The sequence below is a fragment of the Ascidia mentula genome, chromosome 4 (genome assembly GCF_947561715.1).
Source record: "Ascidia mentula chromosome 4, kaAscMent1.1, whole genome shotgun sequence".
In the NCBI taxonomy this organism is placed as follows: domain Eukaryota; kingdom Metazoa; phylum Chordata; class Ascidiacea; order Phlebobranchia; family Ascidiidae; genus Ascidia; species Ascidia mentula.
Window position 1 is genome coordinate 14,160,360 of NC_138569.1, and position 24,962 is coordinate 14,185,321.

The 24,962-nt window shown below is 38.2% G+C and overlaps 2 protein-coding genes across 3 annotated transcripts; one reads left to right on the forward strand and one right to left on the reverse strand.

Annotated features, from left to right (window-relative positions):
- Window positions 1-5,732: 5,732 nt before the first annotated feature.
- Window positions 5,733-6,878, reverse strand: LOC145899252 (uncharacterized). The gene has a single exon (XM_082987984.1). The coding sequence runs from the start codon at window positions 6,859-6,861 to the stop codon at window positions 5,770-5,772; it is 1,092 nt and encodes a 363-aa protein (XP_082844110.1). The 5' UTR covers window positions 6,862-6,878; the 3' UTR covers window positions 5,733-5,769.
- A 737-nt stretch (window positions 6,879-7,615) lies between these two features.
- On the forward strand, window positions 7,616-24,588 carry LOC145898931 (echinoderm microtubule-associated protein-like 6). 2 transcript variants are annotated; one of them, XM_082987605.1, is made up of 43 exons: window positions 7,616-7,778; window positions 7,899-8,036; window positions 8,374-8,533; window positions 9,146-9,244; window positions 9,668-9,736; window positions 9,820-10,005; window positions 10,335-10,470; window positions 10,647-10,848; window positions 11,281-11,418; window positions 11,774-11,905; window positions 12,457-12,581; window positions 12,884-13,096; window positions 13,528-13,695; window positions 13,824-13,912; window positions 14,103-14,245; window positions 15,091-15,277; window positions 15,504-15,609; window positions 15,854-16,048; window positions 16,358-16,473; window positions 16,663-16,746; window positions 16,825-16,981; window positions 17,043-17,125; window positions 17,293-17,497; window positions 17,811-17,892; window positions 18,091-18,233; window positions 18,405-18,541; window positions 18,599-18,721; window positions 18,961-19,195; window positions 19,394-19,514; window positions 19,611-19,786; window positions 19,932-20,051; window positions 20,209-20,391; window positions 20,509-20,624; window positions 20,691-20,783; window positions 21,280-21,437; window positions 21,532-21,634; window positions 21,858-22,046; window positions 22,466-22,638; window positions 22,792-22,954; window positions 23,027-23,130; window positions 23,481-23,634; window positions 23,695-23,795; window positions 24,051-24,588. In XM_082987605.1, exons 1-43 carry the CDS (start codon window positions 7,720-7,722, stop codon window positions 24,073-24,075), a joined length of 5,889 nt encoding a protein of 1,962 aa, XP_082843731.1. In that variant the 5' UTR covers window positions 7,616-7,719; the 3' UTR covers window positions 24,076-24,588. The 2 variants fall into 2 exon arrangements, with proteins under 2 accessions (XP_082843731.1, XP_082843732.1); XM_082987606.1 differs by having other exon boundaries at window positions 13,827-13,912.
- The last annotated feature ends 374 nt before the right edge of the window (window positions 24,589-24,962 follow it).

The window sequence follows — 24,962 nt, forward strand, 5'->3', positions numbered from 1 at the left end:
TTGCGTAATACTGTTACGTTGAGACGAAGAGTCGGCATCTTCATCGAGGCTGGATCGTTTTCTTGACTTTGGTGTGCTGTAGTTTAGCTCCGGTGAAAAGACACATACTTTCTGGCTAGTTGTGCGCTTTGAAACTTTAGTGATGATTCTTCTTGGTCGACTGTCAACCAGAAGTGTTTCTTTCAGGACCTGCACACATGCAAAAAGAAACTTGTCAAACAATCGTCGATAGATCTCTTGACGAATTTAATAGTCAACTTTCGAAACTTTACATAATTTACATGCTTTTTGGCCACTTACCATACTGAGAAGAAGAACTTCTTCACTTTCGACGAATGTATGCATTACTTGCTCGTGATGTATTGCGCGTTTCAAAGTAAAAATATATTCTTGTTTTGTCCAATAGGAGTTGATGCGAGTTGTTAGTGGATCCAACTTTTGTGGCAGCCATTTTATATTAATTGTTGAAGAGTGTAAGTAGAAAAAAAGAGAGAAACTCGCCATTGAGTTCTTTCATCATCCATCAACGCGCGTTATCTCAGTGTTGTTTTTCTGAATAACCTTCAAGTTTCTTATCGGCGCCCCGTGTCCGCTTCATCTTTTCGCTCGCTTGCGAAACGTGCCAACCAACTGGTATTTCAAAGAGTCGTCGCAAACTGCGTCAATGACCATCTAAGCATGTACTTATTTCAACAAAAGAGGCTTCAGAAAACTTTGGGCTCGTCCGGGATTTGAACCCGTGACCTCTCGCACCCAAAGCGAGAATCGTACCCCTAGCCAGTGTTTCTCAAACTTTTTCCAATCACGTACCTCTCATTTGTTTTTTAATACACTGCGTACCACCGTATTACTATACCATAACTGTTATGACATACCACCATTGAATAACAATTTAGCCAATATCACCAGTTGCTTGGATTTCTTTATTGTGCATTTGTGACGCAGTAGTATCAACGTGAAATTGTTGCACAGTTGAATAAACGATGTCAGAATTACTTCAACAGTGCAACAATTTGACGTTGATACTATTGCGTCACAAATACACAATAAAGAAAACCGACATCTTGTGTTTGCAGCGGTTTTGGCTTCTGCAAAGTGCGGCAAATTGTATAGAGTAGACTAAATCGCGTACCACTTGAAAAGCTCTCGCGTACCACTAGTCGTACGCGTACCACAGTTTGAGAACCACTGCCCTAGACCAACGAGCCGTGGTTGTATATCGTTTAATATACTTTGCGTTATATTGTTAAAAAAGTAATTCGTGAAAAAACAACAAAAAATTATTTTTTGACCGACGAAACCAACACAATGCAATGCTTGAGCTGATGTGTGATTGCATGTGAAAAAGTTTGCACAGTCACCATACGATCCTTGGCATGTCCTCGTTAGTATAGTGGTGAGTATCCCCGCCTGTCACGCGGGAGACCGGGGTTCGATTTCCCGAAGGGGAGGATTGTTTTGACGGGTATAGATGCCTTTATTAAAAACAATAGAAGCGATCGAAAAGTGAGCTCAACGCGTCCTTCGGGTGGTTGGCAAGAGCAGTAATAGAAAACATGTTTGAGGTCACTAGAGGCTGCAAGGTAATGACGAGATAAATATGTAACACAAATACGTTTGTTTAGTGCAGGTTATAAACCTATTATTACTCACAGGCCTTCATTACATGGCGGCAATATCTGCGGTGTTTCTTTCAGAATGTTTGCATTTCCAAATCTTTTCGTTTGGCTCAGCTTGAAGAACATCAGAAAATTTCAGCATCTCTTAATCAGTTAATATCGTTTTCCAGGTGACATAGTGTACCGTTAACCAACTAACAAGACTATTTATGATTGGATTCCCGGTCTCTAGGTAAACTAATAGACATTTTTTGATTCAAATTTCTGGAATATTTTCAGGCGCTTTTTGGGTGGATATGTGTATATTAAATCTGTCTGGGCTTTGTCGGCATGAAATGTACATAGCAACGACGCTATACTAACAGAAGGCTAAATGTGGATACGCAATAAAACGCAAGGGAACTGCTGCCAACGCTCTTTCGCACACCAAACATTTGCAGCATACGGATATTTGTACAGGTAGAACCTGACAAAAAACAAAAACCTATCACGCATTTGGTTGCAAAAAATTGCCGCAGTTCGTGTGGTTGATGATGCATTTCGTTGTGCATGGAGGAAACTGTATATTCCATGGCACAGTGGCACATACAATCAATTACTAAAGAAAAATGATTCAAATCTAACTCACGTCACGTTATTTAACGGTTGCATACGCGCTTACTAAACTGTTTATTAAACAGTTCATTACATTTTGAGTGGGACAAAGCAAGTTTTTGAGGAAGTATATTATTTAAATTCTCTTAATGGGGAATTAATTAGTTGTGGCGGTTGAATTTACAATAACAAACGAGTAAAAAAGACACATAATATAAACAAGTACAAAACGTTGTGAAACGACAATCTAAACAAAGTACGGTTTCGGTTAATGCACAGCCACTAAAAAAAAACATTTCTTCACAAACTATTATAATTTCAAAGACAAATTGCAATGTATGCACGTTGGTTTTCACATACAGAGTTGTTACATTTCAGTTTGTTGAAGGCTACGCGTCGATAAACACGCTTGGTGGGAACCTAAGTTTCTGTCAGACACTTGTCACAAGTCCCAAGCCAATAGTACTGCGTTGATTTAACGTTTGGTTTTCGCCAACAAATTCTTTGTTTCGTGGATAAGGTTTAGTTCATCTTTCTTGCGATTTGAAGAAGATCTTGACCTGAGCCTTGATGGTAAACTGAACAGTTTGGGTTTCTTTTTCTTTGGCAGTATTGTCTCCAACCTTTTAAGTACGGAAACAGTTTTTCCAACATCGTCGCTTGTGTTGTTTTGAACAAAATCACTGCGAAGAAATGCGTTGATGTCATCACCGGTGATATCCAAATAAAACTGAAAGAAATCAACGTCACCGGCAGAAGCAGCCGAAATAATGCTTTTGCGTAACCCGTATATTATTGTTTGTCGACTTTGCTGAATGCCGTTGTAAAGCTTTTCAAAAGTCTGAACACTTTTCTTTTCCCCACTGTTTTCACATAACCGCAAAAAGAAGTTTATTCCACTCTCAGGGTCGTTACTTTGCGGCCAAAAGATCAATAAGAGAATAACAAAGATGACACATTGAATGCTCATCAAAATGCTCTGCGAAACTGCAATCACATGTTGCGTTCTGAACGAATGGTACATGCACGTGTAAGTCTGATTGCAAACAAAATTGGGTATCGAGGTGCGAAGAAAAAACAGAAACAATGCTACCGCCATTAAAGCACACAAAAATGAGATCAAATTTCTGCAAAAATACCATGATTTTGTGCTCATTTTATCTTCATTTTCACCTTCGTTTGGCTCTTTTGGCTTGTTGGAAGTCTGGTATTCTTCTTCTTTGAGATTCCATTCGCTAATAGTAACAATCTGTCTAAGCGCGAGAAGTTGTTTATATCCTTCTACCATTCTAATTTGGTCCATCAAGCTTTTCTCGTCAATCAAAGCTTTGCTTTTCTTGGCTTCAGGGAGCTTTTGGAGCTGATCCAATGGTGGCATTTTTCTAATGGCCTCCAGTCCTTTAACAACTTGAGATTCATTTAAACACTCAATCAACTCCGATAAATGCCTTTTCTTTTCTACTTCATTTTTGTCAAAATACCTCAAGTCAAGATGGGTGTCTCCTGTTTTAGATACTTCATTGCACTTATTCTTCGTATTGTCTGATAGAGTATTGTTGTATGTTTTATCGTATTTGTTCAAATCTGTTTTTGAGTTTCTTCGTTGAATCGCGTTGAGAGTTTGTCCAAACACCTCTCTATCGTTTTCATTGTGTAACAATTTCAGTAACGTTGTTGCATCCTCATGAATACTTTGAGCAACTTCTTTCTTTTTTTCAGAAATATCAAAAAACTTTTCTTTAAGTTTACGAATACTCTCAATTTGTCGCAGAGCTAAAAGCTGACTCAAAGTCTGCACTCTGTCAGCTTGATTCAGCTTGTCCCCACTTTCCTCTGTCGTTTTGGACATGGTCCGTAGGATTTTAAGGGGCGTTGACGACGGAATTTTGGCAATATTTTCTTTGTTACATACTTTTGTTATCAAAGTCCCCAACTTCAGCGTCATGTCTTCCTCCCAGTTATCTAGCAAATATAAGAGCTCTTCCTCAGGTTCTTTTGTTAGGGCTTTAATGGGTAAATCGTGTACGTAAGCTTTACCCTTTTCTTCCAAATAACACACTGGGCCTTTTTTGGTTTTGGTCGTATTTGGGCGAAGGTAGGGAAATGCATGGAGGTGACGAACAATATCCATGTGTACATCGTCAAGAAGTTTATCAGCTTCTGTTGACCCTTCTAAATTATTTTTATATTCCGACCGTTTTAAAAACGATTTTGCAATTAATCTACTAATGCCTCTTTTCTTTCTCTCAAAGTCTGGCGAGTTAGGCAAGTTAGGTGTGGTAACCAACCTGATAAGCACATCTGTCGAACTTCCGCATTCTGATACAGCATCAAGCAACTTCCTGAACCTGGCAACTTCGTTAATCACCTGGGGTATATGCTCCCAAAAATTCACCGCCGCGTACAACAAAATTGAAACAAGCATTGAAATCCACCAGAAATTAAGCTGAAAAAAGTTGGCCTCCTGCTTGCATTGTTCATTCACGTACTTCATCTGGGCACTTCTAAACGTCTTTGTTGCATTTGGATCAATGGGGTAGCACCTTATTGAGTCAGTATCTGCTTTATACAGCAGAAACAAACTTGTACCGTTCACTGCTGCATATGCGAAAGTACGGATAGTTTCCCACCATGGTTTCAATTTGTAAACTGACAACACTCCACCCTTAAGATCTAATACTGCCATTGACATATTGGACAGACTTCGTATACAAACATATATGTTAAAACATATATGTTGGATCGAAAGTTCATAAAGATCCAAGTGAAAAAACTACTTTCTTGCTTAGTGTGCTTTTACTTTTATACAACTTTTGATTGTCGCATAGATGTAAAAATAAACTCAAATTCACACTCAACGAAAGATACAGCGAAACACAACTTTATCGACTAACAACCAAACTGCATCAACAACATGTGAAACAAAATCATTGCAGTTGCACACCAACTATGCATGAACTTCCACCTAATTAATTTCAAATTGGCGGCACTGCACGATATATCATTATTTACCTTTCATTTCCAGGATGATGCCCATAAAAAATCGCAGCCATTGTTCAAATGTTTAAAACAAATGAATTCTCAAACACACCAACAAACCGTTGCATAGGGAATCCATTGTCTGGTATGTTTCGGTAGTTGACTGTGTGATTGAAACGACGAATGCATCGTGAAAACAGATCTGACATGCACCAAACTTGCCTCTTCGATTTCCATTTTCGATTTACTTATGCTCTGCTGGTCTAATCTCATGCACTGTTCAAAGTATTGACTTTGTTCGTTTACCCATCATTTATCAATTCATCTTTCAATTTATTCTAGCCAATTTATCATTTTTCAAGTGTTTAGTTGCCACTTAATCGCCATCCTTCACCGCAGCACATCACACATTTTGTTAATGGTTGCATGGAATGACAATTAGTCCACATTTTTAAAAATTATGCCTTGGTTATATCGATACCAATTCGCTGGGCCAAGCTATATTATAGTATGAACATTAATTACAGGTATTTTACAGGATTCAAAAAACAGATGCACAGAAAACGATACTTGAAGCTTAAAAACCCAAATCCACGTCGTCGTCTGACTCCTGATTATTTATGTATCTTATTAGGTCCTCATCTTCCAGTTCATTAACGTCGACCCCACTTTCCACTTTTGATGGTTCCCCACTTTCTTGCCGCTTGTTTATTTTTCGCGACAGTTTTGTAAATGAGAATTGTTGCATCTGTGATAAAACATCACTAACACTGTCGTCCACTTCCACCAACTGGTTCTGGCCATACTCTAGTATTTCCTCATGCATTACCAATTTTTCGGATAAGCTGCTGTTATCTTTGGCATCTTCCATACTGACTTCCGATATAGTTTCAAACAACTTGGCAAAAGATTTTTCTGGAATGATTTCATCTTTGGTACTTTCAACGTCGTTCACATGTACATGCAATGATCCTTGGTCTATTGAACTGTCATCAATTTCACCAAAAAGATCGGACTCGGTGCTGGTGCTCAGACTGTCGTTTCTGAACATCTCATTTTCTACTTCTATATCGTCCTTGTGAGGTTTAAACACCTTTTTAATAGTATCCTTTGTAATAGCATCATCGTCTTGTTCATTTGTTTCTGTAGGGTCTTTCACAGATTGACAGCCAAAAAATTTCATCAAAATTTCAGATGATGCAATCTTGGGTACTGAAGCGCACCACTTCAGAAGATTGTCAACGCTCGTCTGACGACATTTTGCCTCCATTCTAATGTTAGATTTTGTGAATGCAAACGAGTCTGCTCTGCCCAATTTCTTTGGAATGTCAGGGACAAGAGTACCACAAAACTTTTTGTCCAAGTCTTTTCTCAGCTTCCAGAATTCGTCATAAGTGTGATGCTGTGCAAAATGGATTACGCAGCCCGTTTCAAAAGTTTTGCCAGTCGCAGTGTTTTTTACAGCTGTAACAATTTCTGGTACATTTGTCACCACTATCAAATTGAAAGTGACATGGTGGCCTGATAAGTACTTGGAATTCTGCACTTCAATCTTAAAACTTGGTACGCTCAAATCGATTCCAGTTTTAACATTTGTCAATTCACGATCTGTTGCAACGCCTCTAGCCATTGGACGCCTAACAGGCATCATTTTGTTTTCTGTAGCCATAGTTAATCTCAGACAAAATAACAAAAATATTTCAGTTAGGTGTTAGCACGCATATACAAGTTTGCACAATATTAGCTATTCTCAAGAGTTGACGAGTAGGCGTACAGAAAAATGTTGTCATTTAATTACATCCAACATCAGTTCCACTTGCAGTCAATCTGTACTTGCATAGTTTCCGGTGCACCACTGAGCTGAGTTCATGCAGCACGCGTTACTTATTAACCAACATAGGTAGCAACACACGTAACTTTTGATGCAGACCTTTATTGATATAAGAGAACTTTATTGATATGAAAATTACTTTCATCTGTTCTCTGTTTGTGGATTCATTTTACAGCAAACGCGACAAATCGCCAATTGTTGATGCAAACACAGCGCTAATTTTCGTTTACTACCTCAAGAACATGGCAATGTCAAGAGGTCATTGGAATGTTTTCTGTTTGCATCAACAATGTAAAATCCTTTTTTGTGGGGAGTCGTCCTTTTCTCAGAACATTATGCACTGAAGCGTGATTAAATAAAGTTATGTTGCGATAAAACCGCATAGACTGCATTTTAGTGAAAAATAGCAGTTAAAAATAAATTCTTTTGTTTCCGTATTTGGATAAAAACGACAATGCACAAAATCTTTCCTTTTTATTATTTTTTTAATCTCTGTTCTTTGACAGTTTTTTATTCAACTACCCCAACCATTGTGAGTATACGGTATCAATAACAACAGGGAATTTTCAAAACACTGACAGTTGGACTTACTTTGCGCATACGGTGGATATTGAGATTAGCGGTTGCAGAAAAAGGATTACTTGATGCAGATTTATTACTTCTAAAGCCAAGAAAATTGTACATACAAGTTTGGTCATGGCAGACAAAACCGCACCAACAACACAGCTCCGTTTGGAATGGGTGTACGGTTATAGGTAAGCAGCAAGTAAATACTTTGTGAACTATTTTGCAATTTGGTAGGCTATATATTTTGTCGTGGATTGGATTTTCCACTCATTGTTACTCATTTTACAGTTAGTTGCCTACATTTGCAGGGGTCATCAATGCAGAAACAATCTCTTCTATGTGCAAAATAATGAAATTGTCTATTTTGTGGCCGGAGTTGGCATCACATACAACCCACAAAAACATTCGCAGAAATTCTATCTGGGCCATAATGATGATATTATTAGGTATATCTTTATGGCAACTATAAAAAAAACTATTTTCTGGTGTAATATAAAATAAATTCCTATTTCAAAGCAAAAAACATACCAATTTTTCAGGAGCATGTGCCAGATTGGAAAGTTTATTATTTGCGTGGGGGATTTTTGTAGAAATCGTTAATTGTGCAGACGGTCATGATGCTTTTCATACGTTAATGCTTTAGAAAAATTTTATTGCACAGATTGTCGGTAAATTTTCACAAATGTGCATTATTTTTTTTTTTAATCTGGTACATGCACTGTTAATAACCATGTGTAATTGTATACAAGCTGAAAGTTCTTGATATATTGTTTTTATACTTAGTCTTGCTCTCCATCCAAATGAGAAGTTCGTTGCAACTGGTCAGGTTGGGAAAGACCCTTACATTTGTGTTTGGAATACGTCAACCATGGAAACTATTTCTCTGCTTAAAGATCAACATTCACATGGTGTTGCCAGTGTTGCATTCAGCAACAGTGGTGAGGTGTGTTTAAGCAACATATCTTAATTAGTAGTATATACTGGTTTGGTTTCATGTATCTTTAACACTTTTGTTGCTAAACCACCTATATTAGACCAATTTACCCCCAAAAGCCATACCAAGTATATATGCATTTCAGTGTTTTAGCAGTCTCGTCGGACAGATTGCAGTTACATACAATATATGTACAAACACATGCCTCTGACAGGTCTGTTTGTAGCCTAAAGTATAAACAGGTTAATTTGGCCAATCAACTGATCAGTTGTGGTGACTTTACTCTAGCATTTGCTGATGCTCATTAAAGCATGTGTTTACTTTTTTTTCTTGTCGCTTTAGAAGAGTATGTTTTGATGATGAGACTGCTTTTCACATCACATGTGTTTCATGACCAACAAAAATGTTTTTTGAAACCCAAAAATGCCCCCGCTCCAAAGGACAATTTCCATAATTTAGTGGCAGCAAAAGTGTTAAGATGTCATTTGATATTGTTGTATTGAGTTTAAATCTGTTCAAAAAAGTTTTTTTAGCCAAGTTGCATTACCACAATACATATTTTTATGCATTTAATTGTCTATTGGTTGGTGCTATGCATATCAATAATTTTGCAAATTGTAGCGACTTGCATCTGTGGGTTTGGATGGAAGCAACACGCTGGTCGTATGGGATTGGAAAAAAGGAAGAATGTTGGCCACAGCAAAAGGACACACTGATAGGGTATATTACTATTTTTTTTCAATGTGTAAATCCATTTTGTGAGTTGTGTACTAAGTTTACCCATATCCAAAATATATTGTTTTAATTCCAAAATAAATTACTACATCGAAATGATTACAATTTAATCTATTATTAGACCAATCGGGCTTATCCATGTCAATGCAAGATTTAAAGTTTGATTTGCAATGTGTGAATATAGTGATAATATATATCAATAGTATTTGAAACCTGCTGTACTTTTTCTGAGTACTGTTTCCTTATGTCAGAAGTAATTTTGAGTTTAAAATTTTATTTTGTTTCTATTGTAAGGTTTGTCACATTTAGTATATTTGATTACATTTTGTATTACCTAAATATATTGTTTTGTGATTGGAATGTGCACTAACATTACTATTGTAATTGTAGTGATTTGTATCAATCTAGGTTTTTGATATCTCCTGGGATCCAGTGTCTGACCAAAGGCTTGTCATCTGTGGAGTGAAGTTAATTAAGGTATGTTTTCATTGAAAGCCACAGTTAAGTTGTTAATGGTCATGTTCTAACAACTAAAGTGAAAGCACACTTGTATTTTGCAGTTCTGGTCATTATGTGGGAATTCGCTTACAGCAAAAAGAGGTATTTTCGGAAAAACCGGTGACCTGCAGACCATTTTGTGTGTGTGTTGTGCTGAGGATCAACTTACCTACAGTGGGACTTTAAATGGGGACATTTACGTATGGAGAGAAAGCAACCTTGAAAAGACTATCACAGCAGCACACAGTGTGAGTTTACCTTTCCATTTGCTCTTTGCCTTTTGCAGCAATGATGTGATTAGGTCATAAAAAATTTATACGCATATTTCGACTCTCCATCCATGTTTCATGAATATTAATATGATTAGGTTAACAGGACATTAACGCTTGCAGGCATTTATGTTAGCCCAAAGGTCAGTTTGGTTCTTGTTGCTCCCGGGTAATTTTTTTTATTTCCAGTTAATTTATTATATTATTTATTTAAGTCTTGTCCAAGTTTGAGCAGGTTTGTATACTTGTTCATGGTCTGTTGTACTATTTAATATTAGTTCAAACACTTTAAAGACATTGTCACACAGGGAGGAATTTTTACAATGAACAAATGTGATGAAGGTTATGCCACAGGAAGTCGAGATGGGATGGTCAAACTGTGGGATATAGGTTTTAACCCTCTGACCACCCTAAATATTAGGGATACACCATATGGCTATAAAGGTAAACATATACTGTAATGTAAATACCTATTTTGTTCAATGTACATTATCCTTTCAAGTATTGGGCATTTTTACTGTTTGCAACTTTTGTTCCACAACACAGCAACATATTTTGCAATGATGTAATAATGTATATTTCAGCAAGTATATGTCACAAAGGGTATGTTGGGTTTACAGGTCTTTCAATTCGTTCGGTATGTTGGATAAGTGACCGAATTCTTATTGGAACACAAAACAGTGAAATATTTGAAGTTCTAGTTCGTGATCGTGACAATCCTGCCCCCCTTACTCAAGGTCATTGCGAAGGTGAGCTATGGGGCTTGACGGTGCATCCCCGGAAACCCATTGCCGCCACTGCAAGTGACGATTCATCAGTAAGGTAAACCATACTTGTATGTTTGTTTTTAAAGTGTGCTCTACAATTGCTTTGTTTGCAAATAACTTTTGCAATAAAAAACAGATTGGTTTCTGTTAGAGCAGGAGTTACCTGACACAATGAATCAAAATCAAGTCTGTTTTCGGCGGAGTGCTAATTTTATTGAACGTTTTTTTTTGTCCCTTGGGTTTACACCACCTGACGCAAGTTTTTAACAGTAAATGGCTTTTCTAGAACGTCTAATTTCTCCGTCACAGTGAATTTACAATGGTTTAGAATGTGATTTGTGGCAGTCACCGCTTGATCAAACCAGTTGTTTCCAATATCACGCTGGAAAATAGTTTGGTCTTCCGGTCCTGTTAATCATGTTATATAGTAAAAATATTCCGCATAAGCATCTGGGAAGAGACTAACACATGCCCACTGTGTTAACAGACTGTGGTCAATGGTCGATCACGCTCTGCTGACGCGATGTAACTTAGCCCACCCAGCCAGATCCTGTGCTTTCAACTCAGATGGAACACAGCTCGCTGTGGGTTGTAAAAATGGGGCGTTTTACGTGTTCAGGGTTCGGTAAGTAAATTTACGTCTACTCCGAAATTTGGTCGTATTTATGTCGATTTTCATAATGATTGTCTACAATCTATTCCGAATTGCTCACGTTGATTCTCACATTAGGAAACACTAACGTTAACATCTAACAACATTTATTCACATATGCCAACTAAATTTGATAAACTTTCCAAAAGGTGAATGATGACATTCATTGTGTGGTTGTTTTTATTCACTAGTATGGTTTAAAATGTTTGAGTTTCCGCATCAAATGCCTTCAGAGAGATTTTGCATAAAATATGGGGATTTTCAGCTTAGCGTGTTTTATTTATTCGTATTTTTTTTGTCAAAATTACGTTTTGCGGCTTTCACACAGGGACATGACGGAAATTGTAAACATGCAAGACAGAAAAGAAGTTTTACATGAAATGAAATATTCACCGGACGGATCGTACCTCGCTGTGGCATCCAATGACAACTTCGTCGATGTATACGCAGTTACACAGAGGTAGGCGACGAACCCTAGACCTTCAATCTTGTAGTGGCTCATATGCTGCTGGCGAAATGCTTTTTGAAAGCTTATAATGTTAGTCAGATGATAGCACGTTTTTAAATCCCAACGGTACTCTTTAATCGATCATGTTTTATGAAACCAAAATTGGTCTAAAAAAATGAAGCCCACGGTTTTATATTTGTAAACGTAAAGAATTAAATATAATGTTTCTGTTGCTGCCAGGCATATTGTAATTTAATAGTAAAGAATCAACATATTTAAACTAAACAACAGTAACAGTGACAATGTGGGCCTATAGATTTACCCAAAGTTTTAAAGAAAATAGTAATGGTGTCTTTGCATGCCAGTTATTGGTGTACAAGATTACTAAATGGAATAAGGTGTGGAAGTAAATTTTCATAAGGTTTTTTTAACCAGCGAAATATCGGACAAAAACAGTGTATGAAAATCATATGTAAGTTGACATGTCATGTTATATTGCGGTCGCCCTACTTTCCCTCGCATTCGTCGCTCAGTTTAAGTCCGATATCGATCGTATTTTGAAGGTACAAGAGGGTGGGCACATGCAGTAAGTCGTCGAGCTTCATCACGCACATTGATTGGTCTAACGATTCCCGATATCTCCAAACCAACGACGGAGCTGGCGAACGATTGGTCTACTCCATGCCAGGTGCGAAAGTTTGTCTTTCGTTATTATATTTAGTAATAACGTTTGTGTGGGTCCAGGCTTCTATGAACACCGTGTCGCGTTATATACGGAGTGTAGAATTTTGTGAATTTTTTTGACGTGGTTTTGAAACTTTCGTCTGTAAAAACAGTTTTAATAATTTTCTGCTCAAAACTAGAATTCACGGAAATATCGATTTAACAAATAAGCTATCACCACCAACCGTCAACTGTGCTCCTCGCAAAAAACCAATGGAATACAATAAAAATACGCCTTAACATTACGACCTAATCCTTTCCCAAAAGGCGGCAAACATGTCACTAACGGAGAAGAAATCCGGGCAATCCAGTGGCAGTCATGGACTTGCGTGCTGGGATCTGAGGTCAACGGCATCTGGCCAAAGTACACGCAGATCAATGACATCAATGCAGTGGACGCCTCTTTTCCCAATGACGTCATTGCAACTGGTGACGACTTCGGCCTTGTGAAGTTATTTCGATTTCCCAGCATAAAGAAAGGTATAATTGATCTCGTTAGACTTTTATAACAAAAATAAAAGTATTTATATTCAACAGCAATTGTATTACGAAAGTAGTAACAATTTATAAATTATGATAACCAACAGAATTAGTGCTGATGTTCTGCAAGAAAGATCTTTTTTATTTTGGTGTTTCAAATGACGGTAATAACCTTAAATTCAAATCGAATGTATAGCGGCATCTTCTTATAATGTACATTCATACATTTTTTTGTGTGCTAAAAAAATTACTTTCCAACGAGTTGTTTAATGTTAGCTTTTCTGTCTAACAGTTAGTGACTCAACTGAATTTGGTTTCATTAAGTTGTATCCCCAATCACTGACGCCATTGATCGATGAATGTAATTAAATTACCCTTTTAATCGCTGCCGTTCGAAACCCCCAATCGACCGTTCCTCTATCTCGCCATAGGTGCTAGATTCCGCAAGTACGTTGGCCACTCGGCTCACGTGACTAATGTGCGATTCTCGAGCGACTCCAAGTGGCTGATGTCTACCGGGGGAGGCGATCACGCACTTTTCCAGTGGAGTGTGGTCGTTGATGGGACAGGAGCTGATGTCGACGACTCGTCGCAACAAGGTACAGCGTCGTATTGTGATCGTTAAACTGAGTTGCATAATTATAAAATAAATGCAAGATATTGCACATATTTATTTCCGGCAAAAACTGCAATACAAAAAACACTGATGGCCATTTACTTATGTCAGAAGCCCACACCGATTCGTGCAGCGAAGGTTCGGATTCAGAATTGTCGGACGTTGCGGAAGTTGACTCCGAAATTGAACAGGAAGCTCAGGTTTGGAGATACTGTCATCCAGACACATCGTATATACAGTGCTTCATTTCGAAGTTATTTTCTGTAAACCTCATATCACTCATTCCCGTCTACTCATTTAGTTCAAATAAAGTTGTTTGAGACTCATGACATGTAACTTTTACCCAACCTGTTTCGTTGGGTTTTAGACTAATTAAACATCTGTTTTAAGGTAAAATACGATCGCGAGGTTTCAAAGTCAGATATGGCCAAACTGAAGCAGATTGCCAAGGAAGGTAACAGGGAAGTGAACAAGAAAAAGAGAAAAACGAATACACCAAGCGGATCGAGTCTTAAACTTCAATTCGTTCACGGGTCAGTTTTTTTTCCTTTGTTACCAACGGTATAAGAGAGCTACACACAACCATACCGTTACGACAACGGCAGATATTATAGAAATATTTACTCCAACTTGTTTATGTTTTACGTTTTTTAATACTTAAGACTTTGCTGTCTTATACATTCCCCGTAGTTTGTAGCAACAAGAATGGTCTGACAGAGGCCGAACAATCTGTAACATTATCCCTGTAATGAATATTGCAGTGTTGCATGCATACGATATGGCGGTTTGTTGCGTTTAGTGGTCCGAACTTATAATTTGTTTTTGTCGTTTGAAACCCTAGAGAATAATTATGCAATTGCGAAACCCTTTAAATTGCTTATTTATTTTGGGCGGTTTACAGCCAGATGTATTGGTTTAAAATCGATTAGTCAATGTCACCCTCTTTTGCTATGTAAAGCACACTATAGTTGTGAATTTACGTGCAACTGATTTAATTAAGTTGCTACTTACATGTTAGTTTAATCGGTTTAAAGTGGGTTAGTAAATTAAAAAAGGATTATAGCGTTTGCTTGTTTTTTTAAATTTGACTTTTCTATGATGGAATTTTTGCTTTGGTATTTTCGAAAATAAAATACGCACATGCTCCAGCAAAAACACACAACCTTTTTACTTACACCGGTGGTTTAATATCGCAAAGTTACTTCATACTCGCAAACCTCTGGACGAACTCTTTTAGCCAAAATTACAACTTTAACGTAAAAGTGTCGTTCCTGTGGTTAGATGGGCTTAATTACGACCATCATCATTTGAAATGCGAGTGACCATCATCAGTGTAATGTAAACTTTGATTTTGCAACAAAACCTACTTCATGTCCAGATACCGCGGTTACGATTGTCGGGACAACATTTTCTACACACAACGTGGTGACGTCGTCTACCACGTAGCTGCGCTGGGGATCGTATATTCCAGGGAAACTCACCATCAACGGTTTTATAACAAACACGACGACGACATTCTGTGCCTTACCTTACATCCGCTCAAAGACATCGTCGCCACCGGGCAGGTTGGGCGTTTGCTCTCTGTTTGTTATTGAATTTATATCTATTGTTAAGCAACAACCATTGCTTCCCACAATACAAATGCACCCCAATGACGATCATGTCATTGTGATGTTTTGTTGTACCACTTACGGTGCAAGCATTTGGTTGACAGAGTCGAATAAAACAGTTTCATATTCTTTAACAAAATGCTGCAAAAATTGCTGAACTCGTTGTTTCACGAATGTGCAGGTGGGAAAGGAACCCTCGATTCACGTGTGGGAAATTGAAACTCTTTCATCGATTTCGGTTCTCACAGGATTCCACGAGCGGGGAATCGCTTCTATTGATTTTTCGGGTAATTTATCAAGCAGTGCAAAACCGGATTGCCTGTATCGTAGTGATAAGATTTCTATTTTACAAATCTGTAAGATGACAAATTGCTGAAAAAATTCGCCCCCAAAACAATGTTTTGGTATTTGTTTAGTCAAAAATGGCTGTTTTGTTACTTGGCAATTATTTTATTATATTGCCTTTACCGATTAATAAACATTTCAAAGTGTTCTTGTATTTCATGTGAATATGCGATTAATGTTACTTAGGTGACGGCAAAAAACTGGTTTCGATCGGCCTCGACAATGACCACTCGATGGCGGTATGGGACTGGAGGCGTGGTCAGAAACTTGCGACAACCAAAACCCATCAGGATAAAGTCTTCCTCGCCAGATTCAATCCCAATAATCCCGACAAGCTGGTAACAGTCGGAGTAAAACACATCAAGTTCTGGCAACACGCAGGTTTGTGAATCTGTTTTCAACGGACATTGTTTATTTCTATACCAACTCACATGTATACACAACATGTGGCAATATTGCTGTGGTTTTGTATGCTCAGCAAGGAAAAATTTGCGGAAATCACGAATATGGAATATAATGCATTGTTCTGAATCGAACCAATGGTAATTTCAACTAACACTACAAACGAAGCTGGTATTAAATATACTAAGGATGCGTTACGCATACCCAAGGAAATTAGTCTGGCACTATCTTGAAATTGTAATTTTATTCGTCTTCTGTTGTTTATGTTATGAAAGCCGTACTTTGCAGGAGGGGGTTGCACTGCACATCGTGGTGTGTTTGGTAAAGTCGGAAAACTGGACACCATGCTGTGTGTTGCTTACGGAAAACAAGATCGCGTGTTTAGTGGTGCCGCAAATGGTCAGGTTAGTTCACGTTTTCTGTCTGCTTCTAAACGTGAAATATCGACCGTATCCGATAGACTTTGTTCGTGAAAAAAGTATATTAAATTGTTGATTGAATGTTTGTATTGAATTTTGGAACGCACTTTCTTTCATACCACAGTATGTTGTTGAGGTTTGTTTGTCGAAATAACCTGGGAGTTGTTGGTGCAGGTTTACATATGGCAAGGTAACAATTTGCAACGCACCCAGAAGGCACATGACGGTCCGTGTTTTGCTATGCACGCATTGGACAAGGTGAATATTTAAATAAGAGAGAAAATTTTTTTTAACTTTCTATCAGTTGACAAAATTTTTCCACGAAATTTGTTCCAGGGTTTCGTAACCGGCGGCAAAGACGGTGTTGTTTGTCTTTGGGACGAAAACTTCGAACGTTGCCTTAAGTCTTATCCTCTGGCCAATGAGAATCTCATTGCTGAGTCACGTGGCAGGTTACTCGAAGACAATCCGTCTGTTCGGGCCATCAATCTCGGTAAATTTTATAGCAGACTGTTTTGTTTTTTTTTCTTTTTGACATTCAACACTTGTTTCAGGACATGGCAAGATATTAGTGGGAACGCGAAACGGCGAGATTCTTGAGATTGACAAAAGTGGTCCATTCTCTGTGTTAGTGCAGGTCTGTAATATAACCTTTATGCTGCTCCTTATCAAAAATGCGGTCTATGTCACCACTTACTCGAACGTATAATCAATTCGCCAGTAACTTTTTTCGTATAATTAAAAGCTTAAACAAAACAAATTGTGTAAACCAAGGGAATTTGTTCACCATGAAATGTATCACAGGGTCATGGCGAGGGTGAATTGTGGGGTCTGGCTTTCCACCCATCCAAACCTGAATGTTGCTCTGTATCCAACGACCGCACACTTCGCACGTGGTCGACGATTGCCGGTCAAAACAAGATGATCATGTCACGAAAACTTAAAGTTGGTGGACAGTGTTGCGCTTATTCACCGGACGGGAATGCAATCGCTGTTGGTTGTAACAACGGTAGGACGGATATTTGTGGAAATTTAGTTCGTTTTATTGGAGAAAATAAAATATTTCTCAATTTATTCGTTTTACATCCAGTACATGTGCAAAGTGAATAAGAAGCCATAGTTTTGTTTAGTAGATAAATATTATTTGTCTTATTTCACATTCGATCTGTATCTCAAAGTTAGTAAGTTATAGATGGTCATTCTTTCTGCATTGTAAGGTAAATGAAACAACAAAAATTCAAATGAAATCAATCAAATTTCAGACAGTTTTATGTGATTCAACAGTTTTTGTGTTTATAATATTTTTCATCCTTCATCTTCAGGAAGTTTTATGGTTGCGAATGCCTCGTCGCTTGAAACCTTGGTCGAATTCCATCACAGAAAGGAGGCCATCTCTGATATTAGGTATGCTTATAATCTTATAAAAAATGTGTGTGAGAAGTTTTGTAATTTAAAAGGAAAGCTTCTATTTAAGTCGTTATCTGATATAATCAAGTCAACGCTCATGGTAGGGACTGCGTTATTATTATGCAAGTGAACACGCACGTCACAACATCTAGGCCGTGGTGGTGAACATAATCCTACATGTGTTATTTTATTCAGATTTTCGCCTGACACTGGAAAGTACCTGGCAGTTGCTTCACACGATAACTTTGTTGACGTTTACAATGTTCTAAACAGTAAGAGAGTGGGTATATGCAAGGGAGCTTCGAGTTACATTACTCACGTCGATTGGGACGCAAGAGGTAAGAACAGCCTTCATACCGTCACAGAGCATTCGTTCGGTGTTGACAGTGTCGTATAATTTAACTAAACAAACGGAATGTGTTGTTTAAAAAAAACGGGAAATATAATTTGGTTTAAACACTAAACAACAGGAGAAAATTAAACCGAAAACGTGATTGTTTTCCCTCCAGGGAAACTCTTATGCGTTAACAGCGGTGCCAAGGAGCTGCTGTACTTTGAAGCACCGAGGGGAAAACGTCAGACAATCAGTAGCGAAGACGCCATCGAGTGGTCATCGTGGACCGGAGTACTTGGAAAAACCTGCGACGTTGGTTATAAAACAAACTAGTCGCTCCACTTTCACTAAAAACTATTTCTTCTGCAGGGAATCTGGCCTGCCTATAGTGACGTCACAGACGTGAACGCGTCATGTTTGTCTTCTGACAAAAAACTTCTGGCGACTGGTGACGACTTTGGTTTTGTGAAGTTGTTTTCGTTCCCTGTGCTGGTGAGTATCAAGTAAATTTTCGTAAATAATTGCGATCTTAAAGCGCATATACATTCCTGTGCAAGTTATGAAGCAGTTTTATGAAAAGGAATACAACTGATCTGTATAAAAAACCTAGGGTCAACAGTTAAACGTTAGTTCAGTTAAAAACCTGATTAATCTGTTCAATATGACCTTGCTCGTTCTGTAAAACAAAAATAAAAAGTAAAAATATTTATATGACACCTTTTGTAATGCAGGGAAAACATGCAAAGTTCAAAAAGTACGTCGGCCACAGCGCTCACGTGACCAACGTACGATGGTCACATGACTCGGCCCAGCTTGCCTCGATAGGTGGCGCTGACACGGCGCTTTTTGTTTGGTGCAACGAAAGTATCGAAATATCTGGCAACGAAATTGGAACGACCGTGGCTAGTAATGTCCATTACCATGGCGACAGTGAAGATTCTGACACTGACACAGAAGAGGATGGTGGTAATTCACGTTTGCATACTCCATTTCCGATTTTGTGAATATGGGTTACCGAATTCTCATTTAAATCGAAATTGTTTGATATATGCGAGTGTAAATGAGCAAACAATCGTCAAAAAATAACTATTTACGCAGTTTTACCCAATTATTATTGGAGCGGAAGTATATTAAGGCTTTCAAATTTTCTAAATAAATTGCCAGGTTACGATAGTGACGTTGCTCGAGAAAAAAACATGGATTACGCGAGTAAAACATATGCAGCCAACATTCGGGAGACGAGCGGAGTAAAACCCAACGCCAAAGAAATCGAAGAAGTAGAGAAGTGAGACTGAACTGTGTCACATTTAACTATTTTTCCAAGATCGTTAAAAAGGATTATTTAACTCAGTATTGCAACCATAAATGTCCATTGTTGCAGGCCTTCAGTGAGTCGGGGAGTCCCCAAGACTGATCGTGTGGCACGCAGTAGTGACGTAGCGGTAAAGCGCGTCACTGATCTTGAGCTCCACCATGTGTTCGGATATCGGGGATTTGATTGTCGCAACAACTTGCATTACATTGAAGATTGTCAGCAGGTTGTCTATCATGCAGCAGGTGGGCCAAGTCAATATTGTGTTCAAACCCATACATGTAAAATTGTTACAAACTGAGTGTTTTAACATTAAGTGGATAAATATCTTTGTATGGTCCGGTCTGTGTTGTTGACCCATATATCTGTATTTAATTTTAATTTTCTTAGGTGCTGGTATTGTTCAAAACTTGTCGTCAGGACAACAAACCTTCTACCTCGAACACACCGACGATATTTTGTGCCTTGCCGCCAATCAGCATCCCAAGTTTCCAAGCGTTATCGCTACAGGTATATGTTTATTAAAATGTTGCTTTGGTAGGTTTTTCAAGTAATAATCAATGATGTTTTTTAGCTTTTCATTTAACGCCATAGTAATTCGTTAATATGAATGCCATCACCACAAAGTTTTCGACTGCCAACGATTTAACAACGCGTGCATATGCAGGTCAGCTCGGTAACAATGCTTCAATTCACGTATGGGATGCCGGGAGTAAAAAGACCTTATCAATATTACGTGGTTTTCACACTGCTGGTGTTTGTTCACTCAATTTTAGCGCCAGCGGAAAGTTGCTACTATCAGTTGGCCTTGATGACCAACACTCGGTGGCAGTATGGCGCTGGCAAGAAGGTACGTGTAGTCAGTTTACACTTAAATTTATTAAAATCTTATTTACCCTGAATTAGGCGGTGTAGAAATTTCCATACGGATTGTTGAGTATAATTTTTAAAATTTTAATTTCGTCAGGTGCGAAAGCCTGCACCCACCCGTGCAGCAGACAGAGAGTGTTCTGCGCGGAGTTTAGACCGGATTCTGATTCTTCGTTTGTAACAGTAGGAGTGAAGCATGTCATGTTCTGGCAGGTGTGTTTGCTTACAATATTATAGTTTTATTTGTGACGCATATCCTTAAGCATTCGTCACTTTCAGGTTTGTGGGTCCGCTATACTCGGAAAACGGGGCGTTCTTGGAGCTACGGAGGGAATTCAAGCCCAAACCATGCTTTCAATTGCGTTTGGTGCTGTAAGTTTTTAACATTAACTTGTACATTCTGTTTGAAGTCAAATTTATAATGTAATGCCAACAGTAGCTGCTTTATTTTTTGTGATCATTGTTATCTTGGATGTAATGAACATTTTTTAAATCAAAAGTATTTCTGTCTCGATTTTGGTCATTTATGAAACATCTTCTGTACGATTTTCCCACTAGGGTAGTGCTTTCTATACTTTTTCGCTAACGACCCCTTTTAATTGTATACAAGTACATGAAAGTCCAGCATCTGGGTCCGTATAGTTTGGGAAATAGTTTTGTTATATTTTGAGCGGCATTGGTAAACTCTTCGCCACCCTTATTTTGTTAAGCACTGCATTACAGCATCTCAATATGCAACGAACATGTCTGGGATATAAGAAGTGTTAAATCGAAAAGTCGTTTTTCCGTGGTTGGAATCGATTTCCCAATTGGGGGAGGGTCGCCGTGTTTAGTTTTATGGAAGTAAATGACTCTTGTTGTTTTACAGGAGGATTTGACGTTCACTGGAGCGATGAATGGTGACGTGTATGTTTGGAAGAAACACGTTTTATCGCGAACTGTGGCCAAAGCTCATGCAGGCCCAGTATTTTCCATGTTCACAACGTTAAGAGATGGACTTATCGTCACCGGTGGAAAGGAAAAGCTGTAAGTTTAGAGATTTTCAAGTGGTGATTTCGTATTTTGCATATTCAAAGGAATATTAAGCAGCAACTTCAAACTAAATGTTTGTATTATTTAGTACTAAGGAAGGGGGTGCGGTAAAATTATGGGATCAAGATATGAGGAGATGCAGGGCGTTCCAAGTGCCGACAAGCGTGGTGAAATCCGTCTCCAGAGGAAAGGTTGGTAACATAAAAAATGCGTTAACATGTCCCGCTTACTACAAATAAGTATCACCTTGATTGTTTGGTTTGTTGTTTCAAAGCTTATTGTAACTATAAAGATATATGAATAATGAATTAAAGAACGTCATTTGTTTCGTCATTGCACCCAAGATAAAAATGCTGTCTCAGAAATATTCAAAAATTAAAAATAGGGTTTAACCCCCGTTTGTTTTTGATTCAGGGCAAGATATTGGTAGGAACGAGGGACTCGGAAGTGATGGAGATTGGTGAGAAGAATGGAGCTTGCACAACTTTGGTGTATGGTCACACTGAGGGTGAGTTATGGGGTTTAGCTTGTCACCCTACCAGCATGATGTGTATCACTACATCCGACGATAAGACTGCCAGGATTTGGGATGTTAATGAAAAGGTTAGTCCAAAGTACCATCTGTTGATCAAATATATTCTATTAAAAAGAAAAGATCCAAATCGTTGCAATTTCATAATCCTTGAACATTTGGTCCGATTCGTATGAAACTGTGTTTACAAAGAGACAATCTGTCAAACTTATATTATTTCTTGGTAGTAGATGAATGCAACGTTTCACATCTGTTTCGCGTGGTATCGTGGTACAGTATTTAATTCGAATTATGTTGAAAGTGTGAGTGGCAGAGTACATTAAACAAGAACGATTTTACATGTTTAATTGGTTCGGGGAAACCTTGCTTTAAATTGACAATATGTGGACGTTTTAAACGTGTATATCTTGCCTACTTATTTATCCACCATTGAGACAGATTTGTGTTTTTTATGTTAATCCTGCTGTAAATTCGTGACAAACATTCAAAGGTGATGCTCCATAAAATTTCGCTCACCGCCGGGTCACGTGCTTGCGCGTTCAGCCATGACGGAACGCGGATTGTGATTGGTCAAAACAACGGTGAGATCCTCTTGCTCGATGTCGTCTCTCTTAAAGTGCTCTCTAAGAAGAGAGATCGTAGTGGTGCGGTGTACGATGTCAGGTAATCGGGTGCCTTTGTAATGTATTGCTTTGACGTGTGGTGTGTCAGTTTCCTCTGTTGCGACTTTTGTGCTGAGAAATAGGCACTCCCCAATGGTATATTATCACACAGAAATGTAACTTTAAATAACTTGACCTGACTTTTTGTGTGTAGGTTCAGTCCAGATGACAAGATTGTGGCGGTCGGTTCATCTGAACAAACTCTCGACTTTTACGAACTTAATCTTGAAAACGCAATGAACCGTGTCGGATATTGCAAACAAATTCCCAGCTTCGTTTCTCAACTTGACTTTTCCAAGGATGGCAAATACGTGCAGGTATATACAATGTTTTATTAAATATTTCTGGTGGTGGTTCTATGACTCAATGAATATTTGCTTGCATTGTAGGCAGGTACGGGTTCCTACACCCAACTCGTGTTCGAAGTCCCTTCTGGAAATCCTGTTGTAGATACAAAAATTACAAGCAAGATCAGCTGGAGCTCATGGACAAGGTAAAAACCTTTTTTTGTTAATCATTTACCCAATATTGCTGAATACTTCCCTTCTGACAAACTTTATTTTATTGACGTTTCTCAACGTTTCGGCTGTTATGCAACAGCCTTCATCAGGAGGTAAGAAATGTAAGTTTAACAAAGTGGACACACTTTAACTTACATTTCTTACCTCCTGATGAAGGCTGTTGCATAACAGCCGAAACGTTGAGAAACGTCAATAAAATAAAGTTTGCCAGAAGGGCAGTATTCAGCAATAAATATGCCTGGCAGCATTAATAACAATTTATTTACCCAATATTGTTATGTTAAGGTTTTCGCACATGATAATAATGATTTTCGTGCTGTAGTGTTTTAGGCGATGATGTCATCGGGATATGGCCCAAGAATTGCGAACGTGGTGACGTCAACTGCGCCCACGTGAGCCACGGGGCAAATGCGGTTGCCACGGGCGACGACTTTGGATTGGTCAAGCTTTTTGACTTTCCCTGTCGCGAAAAATTTGTAAGAAGATCGATTTGTTGTTGATTTGTTATAATTTAATTAATAAAAATATCTTTTAAGGTTAAGCCTAGAAAGTTCGTCGGTCATTCAGCTCACGTGACAAATGTCAGGTTTGTGAAAGATGACAGTAGACTCGTTACAACTGGTGGCGATGATTGTTGGTAAGTTCGTATTGTATCTACAAGCACGCTGTTTTGAGATAGTCATTCCGTAATAAAACGCTATAGTGTCTTGGGATTTTTGTAAGCATTGTATCCTAGCGTCACCCAATGTTAATTGTGCCGTGTCCATCGTTGCCGACAAACTAGGTTTGAATTTAATGTAAATGATGAAACTTGTGTGCTAAATTAAATCATCGGAAGACATGCGTGTGTATTGTGTGTAACGACACGTTAATGATTTTTTTGCATTTTCAGCGTATTCGTATGGAAATGTGGTTGAAAGAGAAGGAATTTTGAACAGCGTGGACTCTTAAACGACGTAGTTTGTAGGGAAATGTAATAGTTGGAAATCAACGGAGAAACAATCGTGAAATGAACACTCTTTACCAACATAAACTGGTTTTGTAATTCCTGTAAAATTTTGCGTTTTTACTTTGTACCAAGCAGTTGCACATCCTATTTGCCGACATTTTATGTTTTCGTTAGTACACTTATACTCACTAGCCCCCTCGTTAATCGTAATCGTTTCTAATTCATATATACTCTGTGCAAGTGCATCATGTTCTTTTTTATTGTGAGATACGGCTGAGAGACCTGGTTAGTCCTTTCATATAATTGTAACGTATGTGAATCAATCAATCGTGGTGTTTTTGATTTTCCTAATCCCATTTGATTTGTTACTAGCACTTCCTTGCATTACTCCCCTCAAAACACTGTTGGAATGCAGTTTGCTATTTTTCTTGTACACATTTTACGTCTCAGCTTTTGTTAATAAACGACATCTAATGCACAAGTTTAGAGATCTGTGAGGGGAAATTTTAAAACCCCGTTGACACTATTCGACTTTAAAGTGTAGGAATGTGTGACAATTTTATGTTTTTGAAAAAAAAAACTTTGGAAACATAAGCGAAGACCTTCTGATAAAACATCATCATTTGTTATACTTTTGTAAATGGGTGGGGATGTCCTTAAGACTACTTACAATAGAATTTATATTTAAACGACAACTCCATTAAAACTGATACCTGTTATAATGCAGCAAACGTTCCCAAACTGTTTTGCCATATTGATCGGTTTAACGCAGGTAGTGTTCCTCGACCGGCCTGTTGGGTGTAGCAGATAAATAAATTACGACTACTATTATAAAGAAAACATTGCATCCTTGAC

What these genes read in the sequence shown, in the direction of transcription:
- LOC145899252 (XM_082987984.1), bottom strand. Translation starts at nt 6,861, where the DNA reads ATGGCTACAGAAAACAAAATGATGCCTGTTAGGCGTCCAATGGCTAGA.
- LOC145898931 (XM_082987605.1), top strand. Translation starts at nt 7,720, where the DNA reads ATGGCAGACAAAACCGCACCAACAACACAGCTCCGTTTGGAATGGGTG. An exon ending in AAATTGAACAGGAAGCTCAG is followed by an intron (nt 13,913 to 14,102) that starts GTTTGGAGATAC and finishes ATCTGTTTTAAG; the next exon opens with GTAAAATACGATCGCGAGGT. An exon ending in AGGATGGCAAATACGTGCAG is followed by an intron (nt 22,955 to 23,026) that starts GTATATACAATG and finishes CTTGCATTGTAG; the next exon opens with GCAGGTACGGGTTCCTACAC.